Source organism: Notechis scutatus, chromosome 1, assembly GCF_049901735.1.
Source record: "Notechis scutatus isolate UNSWTSFEM ecotype Mainland chromosome 1, rNotScu1.2, whole genome shotgun sequence".
Classification (NCBI taxonomy): domain Eukaryota; kingdom Metazoa; phylum Chordata; class Lepidosauria; order Squamata; family Elapidae; genus Notechis; species Notechis scutatus.
The window spans coordinates 146,548,272-146,560,495 of NC_142009.1; the positions used below are offsets into that span (position 1 = coordinate 146,548,272).

The 12,224-nt window shown below is 37.5% G+C and overlaps 1 protein-coding gene across 2 annotated transcripts in view; it reads right to left on the bottom strand.

Annotated features, from left to right (window-relative positions):
- Window positions 1–4,804: 4,804 nt before the first annotated feature.
- The window catches only part of GPCPD1 (glycerophosphocholine phosphodiesterase 1), a 71,090-nt gene continuing 63,670 nt past the window's right edge, over window positions 4,805–12,224 (bottom strand). Inside the window, exons 19-21 of one of the 2 annotated variants that reach the window (XM_026668536.2) lie at window positions 11,940–12,100; window positions 7,284–7,321; window positions 4,805–6,373 (exon numbers count right to left, since the gene is read on the bottom strand). In XM_026668536.2, coding sequence (XP_026524321.1) covers window positions 6,312–6,373; window positions 7,284–7,321; window positions 11,940–12,100 — 261 coding nt within the window. In that variant the 3' untranslated portion in view covers window positions 4,805–6,311. The remainder of the gene's footprint in view (window positions 6,374–7,283; window positions 7,322–11,939; window positions 12,101–12,224) is intronic. The other variant, XM_026668535.2, reaches the window with a different exon arrangement.

Genomic DNA, 12,224 nt, shown 5'->3' on the forward strand with positions numbered 1-12,224 from the left:
CAGGGAGCCATCTGGTGTGATGGGGGTAACAATGGGTGTTTCCCAACGGGCATGGTCGATAGGTTCTAATACGCCTTGCGCGATGAGCTTATTTAATTGCTCGTCTATCTTAGGCTTGAGTGCGAATGGCACTCGGTGCGGCTTGAGGCGGATGGGAGCGATGTCTGGGCTAAGATTGAAGGAGATTGGGGACCCCTTGTACTTACCTAAAGTGTCATCGAAGACCTCTTGGAAGTTTCGTATGACCGTCGCCTCCCAATCTTCTTCGTCTGTGTGATTGATGCCTGCCATCTTGATTCCTAGCGGCGAGAACCATTGTAATCCGAGTAGGCTGGGGCAGTCTTTTTCCACAATTGTAAGTGGTAAAATATTGGTGCGGTTTTTGAAGGTGATCTCGAAATGCCCGATGCCAGCCACTGGGATGCGGTTCCCTTGATAGTCCCTCAGGATCAATTTCTGGTCACTTAGTTCCTGGCGGCGTATGCTGGGTATTAGACGCTTTATGGTGCTCCAGGAGACCATGGAGAGGTAGGAGCCAGAATCTACCTCCATGGTGCATGGTTGGTTTTGGATATCGACCTCGATGTGTATCTTCCGTGCATCTATTGGTGAAGAATGGGCGATGATAACTGTTTGATGTGTTTCTTCTCTTCACGGTGCCTTGTTGAATCTTTTGTTTCTGCCGTCCCGGCTCCACCGGCTGTCAGTCTGGCGGTCCCGTTTTTTAGTGGGGGTGCCATCTTGTCTTCTTGGGCTGTTGCCTCGACGCCGGGGGCTGAAGTTTCTTTTATTGCGGCATACTTTAGCGATATGCCCCCGCTTCTCGCAATGTCGGCAAACAGTGTCCAGGAATTTGCATTCGGAACGCGGGTGATTTCCTCCGCAGCCGGCACACTGGTACCCCAACTTATGACCCTGCCGATCTCGCCGATCGCGTTCTGACTGAAGTCGGTGAATCTATTCTTCTTCGCTGTCAGAAGGGGATTCGACGTCGCCATGGTGGGCGGTGGTTGCGAGTTTTTCTGGTGTTGAAGTTGCCTCGCTGGTCAATTGACGATCAGTTCCGTTTGAACGCCACATTTGGGCCACTGATTTGCGGGTAGCTTCGGCTGCGGTTGCTTCGGCTATGGCGTCGGCGAGGGAGATGTCACCCTTGGCCATTAGTCTGCTTTGGAGTGCTGGGTCTTTCAGGCCGAGGATGACCCGGTCTCGCATAGCCTCATCTAGGTTAGCGAATCCGCACAAACCTCCAAGGTTCCTCAGGTCGGCTACGAATTCACCGATGCTTTTGCCCTCACGCTGGTCCCTTTGATAAAAGTCATGCCTCCGGATAAGAGTTGGTATGGCCGGAGCATAGTGGTTTCGGAGGATGGGAGCTAGGTTGTCCCAATCCATTGTCTTGACATCTGCGGGCTTTGCTAGTGCCTTAGCCATTTTGAAAACGGCGGGCCCGCAATGCGTTAAAAATACCGCCCGTTTCTTGCTTCCGGTGGCGTCTTTCAGGTTGTTGGATTCCAAAAACATTTGGAAGCAATCAATGTAGGATTCCCAGTCCTCGCTGGCTGGGTTAAATGGTGCAGGCGGCGTGGCGCTGCTGGCCATCTCGCTGGTCGTCTCTGCGCCGTTTGCCACGTGCTGGTTAGTCTTGTTGTCTCAGAATCCCATCCTCGTTGCCAGTGTTAAGTTCGGTCAGTGGGTCCCAGGAATAGACAAGGCTTGAGTAGTGAACAATAGCTCTTTATTTTACAGATAGATTCTGAGACAAAACCCTAACGCGCGGCAGCTCTTCTTATAGAGCTGGCCGCGGCTAGGCAGCCAATGACAACTCTTTGAATTTGCCACGCTTGGTTTCAGCCAATCGCGGCAAACCCTGTATGAGCCAATCAGGAACGTTCAAACCATCCAATCACGATCCAGTCTGTCTGGACCAATAGGATTGCAGGGTTTCAAGCCTGCTAATATGGAACAATGTGGATGATAATTTAATTAGTGGGAGAATGGCACAGCATATAAGGAGACTTGGCTCTCTAGATTTTTGTCAGTTCAAAATCTTCAACAGAAATTAGAGGACATTTGTAAAAACAATTTTTTTAATGCTCTAAGCCACACCTCTCTTCTTTTCTCTCTTCAGAATAAGTAACTAAAAAGTAATTAAATATTATGCTAGTGCATATCAGTGGTGGGATTCAATTTTTTTTACTACCGCTTCTGTGGGCATGGGTTGGTGGGCGTGGCATGGCTTGGTGGGTGTGGCAGCAGAAGGATACTGTAAAATCTCCATTCCCACCCCATTCCAGGGGAAGGTTACCACTGGTTCTCTAAACTACTCAAAATTTCCACTACCGGTTCTCCAGAACCGGTCAGAACCTGCTGAATACCACTTTTGGTGCATATGTGTGCCTTTGCTGTGCAGGTGACTAAAAAAGATAGGGAACATGGTGATTCATACTGCAGTCTGTAGTTATGCACTTCTGCTTAAAATCTCAAATGGTATTAGGGTAACCAAAAGTACTGTAGTAATAGTGCATGATTTAAAAACATCCAATAAAAATAATTCTGCTGTTTGAACAGAGTGATAATCTCAGATGACCACTATATTCCAGTATTGCTTTCTTTTGGCCCAGAATTTTAATGACTGTACAGAAACTGATGAACCTTCAGATTATTTGGTTTTCCTTATTCAGGATTTAGTATCAAAAATCTCAGAGAAAATTGTCTTCATCAGCTTTGAGGAAGTATCAGTTTCAAGAATATTGATACCTTCTGCTTTTTTAGCTGTTGATTACACATACATAATGTCAACACATTTGCCTATTCTGCATCCAATTATTTACTCTTATTTTATGGGTTATTTTAAAATATATTTTTGGTTATAGCATTATTTTTGGCTTCTGTTTATTTGAAATGTTCAACAAGAAAACTTCAGATTATTTCAAAAATGTATTTATATATAGGTGTAGTCATTTTTTTTCCTGTATGATATTGCTCTTTTTGCTGTTATTATCTCATTTTCACACATAGTTCTTCCCATTTCATCTTCACAATAACCGTTGGAGGTACTATAGCTGAGAAATTATGAATAATCTCTGCCTAACCTCACAAACTATTTTCCCATCTAATTCAAAATTTATGCATGAACATGCTTTTCTGTTTTGTTTCAGCCACTTTTAAAACCTCTTATTAACATTTTAGTTTTTTTAACGCAAGAGATCATAATCAGGCGATTCACACCAGTTTGGAATTATTGGAATTTCATTAAGTCAACCCTGTTGAGAGTAAAATATTGTATTTTGGGAATCCAGTTTTGGAAAAATCATCTTACTGCTTAGAATGCTGGAAGGGAAATTCATAGATAGAATTTTTTTGTTGCCATTGTTTTCAAAATAGTTTGCTTAGGGACCCGTTCTGCAGCCTGTTATTCTTGACAACCAGTTTTCTTCCACAACTAACCAAAACAAAACAGAATTTAAAAAAAAACTCCAACCAACAAAAAACCACTACCCTTGGAAATCCTTCAGTTGGGTGAGAGAAACCAGGAGATGCAAATTTAAAGCTGCTATTTGCTTGTTCTTATGTCAAATGCATATCATGTGCTCAAATCTTTCTTTCTCCTTTCAATCCTCCCACTCCTACAGGAACTTTGTTCAACAACATACAGTATTTATCATTGCTTACCCAAATCATGGACTGATGAATCCTATTTTCAGGGTTAACACTTAAATTGTGGCTGGTTAGTTCGACCACAAGATGTTGGCATAAATTAGAGGGGAAAAAGTAGTTGGAGGGAGTGGATTTGTGTGAAGTTAGCAGAGGAATACCATGTAAAGGGAATGTTGGAGACTGGGTAACAATTGTCCAAGAGTTAAATTCCAGCAATGGCTTCTCAAGGAGAGAATGAAACATTTTTAAAAATAAAGCAGGGATTTCAAGTTACAGGCTTTGGTTTCATTTCACACAGCTAGATTCTGCATGACAAATGTATTTCTTGAAATACAGATTGTTTTAATATGATGTGCCTATTTCATTTTTTCTCCCTTCCTGTGTAGCTACTCTATATATTTTTCAATAATAATGACCAACATATCAGCATCTCACAAATTCAACTTAACAGTATGCTTGAGGGCCAGAGAATCAGTTGAACTTTCATCTCTCTTAAAGGACAAGTTTTACAAATTTTTATAAAACAAGAAAAGCTATATACCTATTTTAAGTACTTCCCCAGAAGTATTTATCTTTCCCGGAAAATTATTGAGGCCTTAAGAAATAGTATCTATGGCATTATCTAAAACCAGTGACGCACCCATTCTCACAGAGCACATGCTATTTCACAAAATAACAAAATGTTGAACTGTTATGGAAAGCAAATGTAAATTAAAACTGATCAAGATGGATTATAGACAGAATATCTGTATTAGGAATACACACACCCTCATGTCCAAACAGGGAATGCAGCATTAATGAAGATTGAGACAAGATGAAGGTCTTTATATATATTCACATTTTCTTATTAATATTAAGCAATATTATAGATTTTACAGCACAAAGCAACCTGCTTTAGCAAGTTTTTAAATCACCAGATCCAAGTAGATAGAATCTCTTAGAGCAGCTATCATCTAGAACAATAACAATGTAGGGTGTAAAAAGCAGGTGGCATAAGCAGATAAAGTTCAAATATATGTTCCTACAAAAGAATGTATGACATAATTTAATTCTGAGTAGTAATACTTAATGTTTAGTTGATTCCAGACGCAAATATCAGATAAACTCACAATATTTCCAAACTATTAATAAAAGAGACTGAATGTTGATATAAAACATGCTTTTATTTTTAAAGTAGGATAGTGCCCAGACCTTAAGACCATATTGTCTGTTGAGGATAAACACAAATAACAAAGCTTTAGAAAAACAAACTGGGTTGTACAGATTTCCATTTATGCAATAATTCATACTTAGTAATACATACTTGCATTTATTTGATCTATATCAATTAGCTTTGTACAGCGGTGACAAGGTTCATATCATACAATTTGATTGGCCATTGCAAGAAAAAATAAATATATTTATAGTTCAATTTTTATTATGTATTTAACACTTCAATAAAAAGGTAACGAAACTTCAGTTTCAACTACCTGAAGTTTGTAGAGAGGTCTGAGCTCAAACACATGCAAACAAATATGTGACAAATACTCTATCATAATTTTGAATAAGTTATACATAGTGTACATTAGCTAGAAGTTGAAGACTATTACATTCTGAAAATCAATTAAACTGTGTTTTAAAACAACAACAACACTATCACATTTATTGGGCGAGGAATACAGAAATAATAAAATCTTCATTTTACTATATCCACATAGAGGCTTGTGGTTTTTCAGCAAAGATGCAAGCATTTTACTCAGCCCTTATTACCCTTGCACTATGTAGCACCACAAGGGCGCAAAGACTGATGCATACATCTACAATATCACACTTAGACCCCACTTGGTTTTTGGATTGTGCATTTAATATTTAAGTACAATGATAATTTTTTCAACCCAGAATCAACCACTAGCAATTTGATTTATATTGATTTACAACATTCAGATCACCAGTAAACTTTAGATACAAAAACAGTGAAGAAGGGATACTATTGACACTTGGGTTGCTAAAGAGATCATACTATTTACCATTGTGTCTGGCAGTATAAACAGAAAAGAATAATAGCCCAAAGGAAATAGGTGATGGAAGGATAGAATCTATAGATTGCAATGTGATGGCACACGTTTGTATAGTTGCATGCATCAGTGTAAATGCATGCACTTGAGGTATTTTTTCCACTTGAAAAAAATACTATACAGTACATTATTATCTATTATGACTGAGCTTGAATCACTTAAAATAATGATATTTGGCTGCTTGGATCCTAGCTACATAGATAACTATTGCATTTCTGATTCTTCAGAAATTAGGTGCATATGTTACAATACCATAGATTCTATCTTAAACTGCTTAAAATGTATGAGATCCATAGAACTAGAATTATTCAGGCATTTTAGCAAGATTTGATAATCTACAATAACATTTAATGTTCTACAGTGGACCATGAATTATTGCTTCATTTAGATGCAAGACGAGCAGAGTCTGTTACCATAGTCAGCAAAATTAATGTGTTTCATGTGAAACAGCATTTTTTTCTCTGTGAGTCCATTAGAAACTGGTTGTACTTTCTGCCATTCTTGCTCTTATCAGACTGCTATTGCAGTTACACAGAGCAAAATTAAAGTGGCTAACAGTGGGACATGCACAGCTTTTAAGCTCTGGTAACTCCTTCTTCAGTCGTTCAAGCTGCTCTGTCTGGAATATATTTGGCTGCTCCGGCATCCAGTCATAAATCCTAAGATAGACATACAAAGAAAAGAATTAAAATCTACTATCAATCTGTAACAAAGCTGTATTGGAAGCCACATAAAAGTTTAATGACAACACTTTAAAATTATTGAAAATTGAATAATCATCTTTTAAAATGGGTTATATGTACAGTTTGTATCCTAGCATGTTCATCTATATCAATCAGTGATCATTTCCAAAATAGCCACTCGGTATCTAATATGCTACTAAGTGGAAGTCTGGAGGTAACAATGCTAATACGGATGCCAGAAATGTTACTGGTTGTTAGGCATTATTAGGTTATAAATTGAGCCAAATTTCAGACTGCATGCATCAACTCAGCATAATTCCACTACTTATTATTCACATGCCATGTTATTTAATTTGTATATATATTGGGGTAGGTACTCTACAGTTACCCAGGACTGAGATAATGTTGCCCAAATAAAGCAATAAAATGGCCAACATTTGGCAAGATCTCTTGTTCGGTTACCAAATATGGACTGAAATAGATAAGGAAACCTGATTTTGCTTATTACCATAATTATCCCTAACCTTATCCCAAGATAGATCAACACTGTGTGGCAGAAATTAGAGAAACTGGAGTCATTTCAAGAGTGAAAACAGATGTAGTTTATGTTCCTGTCTCATTCATATCCTTAAAAATCCAGCAAAACACCAAAACGCATGCAAATAATAATACCCAGCCCAATCCTTTTTTGATGTGACTACTCTTCCAGAATTGTCACCCCAAGTCCTTTAGGAAGGAAGTTCCCCTCACTCTATAGCTCATTTGCTAAAGAAAGCATAGTATAAACCTTGTTTTCAAATCAAAAGCATGCCATACAAAAGGAATTAAAAAGAAACTGGGATCCCAGAATTATTTTAGAAAAGCATTCTGGGAAGCAAATACAAACCTGGCATATCACGTGCTAGTTGAGGATCTTGTAAAACTCTAGAGAAAGAGGAATCCATGTGTCAAGGGCTAATTAGTTGCTTGCCTATTGCAGATCCTGAGCTAGCATGCTCAACATTTTTAATGTTCTTAAAGTAGGGTAGAAAATCTGTTTTACATATGACTCTGGGTTATCTCTGATGATTGGCAGTTAGAATGAGTCTATCAGTATCTATGGCCACATGTTCCCAATCCCTGCTTCAGATTCTTGTCAATGGTTTTGTAAGTATACATATTTTTGCTTGTTCTCCCAAAACTAAGAATCATCCTCAGGGCTCCAATTTCAGAAATATTACGATTACAACTATAATATAGTTTCAAATGGATTGTTCTGTTTTAAGATTTTCACTATGGCCTTAATTAACACACAATGGATTTTTAAAAATTCCTTCCTGACAGTCTTAAACATAAACATTACATATTAAAGCTGAAGCCAAATTGCTTTTCAAAACATATCTCTTTACAGCTTGAAAATTTTTTTATTATCAAATAGTTACATGTGTATTCCAGTCTAAATAAATTTGTGAGAGCCAATGATTCTTTAAAGAATGAAATAACAATCATAACAGCAACATTCTAGCCAGAGAAAGCATTTAAGAAAGGAGATGCACTCAAGGTATATACCTGATTCAACTAAGCATTTTAGATGTGGTGTAGCATTACCAATAAAGGAGAATAGCATTAATCTGAAGGAGATAGGCAATAACTGAATCTTCTATGTGCTCCTTCATTCATACCTTTGAAGTCTAGCCTTCTAGCAATAACTTCAATTTTGTTGATACTGGGCTTATTAAAGTAGCAGTAATATCTCTACTTGTTTTCAATAACATAGGAAAGGACTCCATATGTTAGGCCCAAGTTGCCCAATGCTAGTGGTCTACCACTATATCAACAAGTCTACGCAAGATATCATAAAAAGGAAAGCCAAAATATTTTTTTAATTGAATTTTTGATTGAAAAGAAATATAAGATTAAAATTTAGTCTTGTGTATACAAAACAAGACAAGCTGGATTAGTGGTTGGAAAGACCAAGTTGTAGTTTTGTCACCATCATGGAGTACAAAATAATAGTCATGTATTTAAAAAAAAATGGATTTGTGTGTAAAAAAACCTCCCTAGTTTGATAGCATGTTATGTGCTATTTGTATGGCTCTAAATTTCTTTTCTTGCTGTCTTCGAATATGTGCCACACTTCTATTTCTGAATCCTTATGAGGCAATCCTAAACCCAAATATATTTGCTAATTATCGACTGGATTGCACTCTCAGCAGAATTATCCACATTTGGAATACTAACGTAATACTGAATAACTTGGTGACTTACATATTTATCTTACACCAATGGATAGGAACATCATTGCTGGATAGTGATACTCAACAAGATGGTTCAGTTTTGTCTTCCAGATCTGAATATTAATTTACTCTATCCTTTTGTGTGCCTTTGAGTTAGTGTTAACTCTTGGCAACTGCTCCAGACTACTCCCTGCAGTTTTCTTGGCAAGATTTTTTGAAGTGGTTTACCATTGTTTCCTTCCTAGGGCTGAGAAAGAATGACTGGCCCAAGGTCACCAAGTTGGTTTTGTGCCTAAGGTGGGACTAGAATCATAGTCCTCAATTCTAGGCTGGTGCCTTAGCCATTACACTAGCTGGCACTCTTATTTAAGCCTATTTGAGTTTTATCTAATGCAGCATGGAATTTAATTGGGGACTTTTTGAAAACTGTAGTACTAAAGTCAACAATCAAAACCTGGTTTCATTCAATCAAGTCTTTTACAATATTCTCTACTTTGAGATGCCAACTTCCCTACACAGTGACTGGAGTTGATCCAGTTGTGAGCTACCTTTAAGGAGATAACTAACCCGCTGCATTTGGTTGGTCTTAATGGTTGGTCAACCACGAGACTGATGGCTAGTTTTCTATCCTCACAGGTAAAGTGTGCTAAAATTTAAAGTTTTGAGTATTTAATAGCTGAACAGCAGTATGGAGGAGAAAGGGCAGGGATGCAGGTGTTGTGGTATCCAGATTGGCTGACAGATGATTCCCTAGAATGATTAATTCATTCCAGACCAGTTAAGGATGATAACTAAGACCCATCGTCTCCACTACCTTCAAAAGTTTGTAAGGCATTACAGTCTACTTGCCTATGCCTATTCTACAATGCACTACTGTTTATTTTGTAGAACTAAATATGTTCCTTCCAAATAAGGATCAAAGATAGCACAAAGAAAAATACACCAACAGCTGCACCTGAAATCTGATAAATGGAATTGTTTTGTCTCTCTATTGTTCTTCATAGAGGGAATAGAAACACCCTTAAATAAAACCAACACCGTAAAAGAATTGTAATGAATATCGCCAATATTATTATCCTGATCTCAAATAGAAAAAATCCTGCTCAAAAAACAGAAACTAGAAAGCTGAAGGCCAACTAGATTTTTTTGGACATAACCAGATTTCCCAGAATCTGTGAGGCCAAGTGGGATATTTTCTCTGAAACTGACATCGATAACATCCTATTAAGTTTAAAACACCTCCATCTTTTGTCAAATGCCAGTATTGTTCCTCTTCTCGCAAGCAGTGCCAACACCCCCACAGAGTAGCTATTCACAACATTACATTACATTAGCATGATAAAAATTCAAATTTGGGATTAGGTCAGCAAATGAAAAACTTTATTTGAAATGTGTTGCAATCAGAAACAGCTGTTCTACTTCTTCAAATACTTCACCAACATAATAAAGCCAAGTAACTGTTAATTTATTATCAATGAATTTCAGTGCATTCTCCTCAGACAATTTAAGGATGTGCATGAAATGGAAACTTGCCAAACAGTTCTGAGTGGGCTGCAGTTTTGCAGAATCAATATCTAAACCATTCTGGTTGTTCTGAAGTGAAACCAGAATAAAGCTGGTACACTTTGCCCCCCCCCCTTCTTTTTCATGGGCTACGTACTGATCCATCCACCAATTGTCCTAGTGCCTTATCTTTCTTTTTGCCAAAATTAAGGAAAGGCTCATGGACAGCTATGGTTATTCAAATAGAATGACTGGCCCAAGGCCCAAATAGACAATTAGAACAATTAATCAGTGGAACAACTTGCCTCCAGAAGTTGTGAATGCTCCAACACTGGAAGTTTTTAAAAAGATGATGGATAACCATTTGTCTGAAGTGGTGTAGAGTTTCCTGCCAAAGCAAGGGGTTGGACTAAAAGACCTCTAAGGTCCCTTCCAAATCTGTTATTCTATTCTATTTTATTCCAAATAGCCCATACCCATCTTCTCAACTTCCCTTCCCTTAGTCACTGATGTCCTTGCCCCTTTCTCATTTTCTTCATTCCACTCAAAACTCTTTGGCTCAGAACACAAGTTTTTATATCTGGATCAAACACACATTTCAGTACAGAAATGGACTGCCTGAAATGAATTGTTCAATGCATGGATACAATGCTTTGCATGATACAGGATGTATTGGAAAGGGAATCAGGACAAAATACTTACCAAAAGGTATAGATTTACATTCTAGTAATTTCTATGACCTGATCTGGATTTAAATTCCTATATAGATATGCAAATATAAAGAATCCCTTGGGTAGAGCTTGACTCCTGATGACTACATGAATACATCCATGTAATTTACTGACCAAAATGTAGAAATGATTTATTCAGCAATATTTGTTTGGCTTCCCAGTATAATCTATTGCTTTGGGACTTCATGGTAATTCCCCCATCCAAGTACAAATCAATTTTAATATTGCTTAGCTTTTTTTCTAGATTAGTCATAGTTGCTAGGAGTTAGTCCTATGTAAATGGATATTTGGAAATAAATGTTTTTAGATCTGCTGCTTTCTAAATCATTTGATACAACATTGAAAAGAACTATAAATTTGGCCTAGGCAAATGTTTCATTTAATTACCGGCCTGATGCTGATAAAATGCAGACTATCTGCCGCACAACGTTTGGTGATGAGAAGTGCATGTATATTTATCCGTTCTTCCTTCCTCCTTTTACACAGGCATCCCTGAAGCAAGTATAATTGTTACAATATGCCACTCATACCATGTCAAAGCTGGTTGCTCATTTGCATACAGTTAAAATTGCATACAGTATTTTGTATTAAGTATGTTCATCATTCATATTAGTGATTTTATATTAAAAGCATTGGGTTTCAAAACTGAAAGTGTAGATGACATGGCTGCAACACATGATGTTGAGGATGTCTTATTAAATATGTGTGCTGCCCAACATTCAACAATAATGATAATTTATTAAACTTGCATTCTGCCAGACTCTCAATAAATCTGGGCAGTTGACCATGATCAAAGAAATAAATTATAATAAAATCAATAAAAAAATAAAAGGTATAAGATGGCAAGTGCAATGAAGTGAGGTGTCTCCCGCACTGAAAGCTGGATAAAGAGCCATAGTAGATGTAAGCATAGAGAGTAATTTTGATCACTTAAGTTTGATTAGCAATCACCTGGCCTAGGAAATGAAGTTGATTCTTAAATAAGAGCACAAATACTGAAATAAATCAGTCATAATAGGGCCCAACTCAAAAAATGCAAACAGCTTAAATGTTCACTATAAATTACATGTGATAGTTAGGATGCTGCAATACCTATCATACACCAGACCATGAACTCCATATTCCCTCAGTTTCTTCCTGTTCTCTGGCTCATTTGCTTCGTCTCCCCAGCAAAAGACAACTAAGCCTTTAGATATGGCGTGATCAATATACGATGGAGTTTTCAGCAATTCTTCAGTATGTGCATTAATACCCTGGAAAAGAAATATGTAGCATTAAATACATGTATCTGGGGTATTATAATGCATAGATCAATTTGAATTCATCAGAAATGTCAACGTTTATAAAGATACTATGCAATCATTACAGTACCCTTCT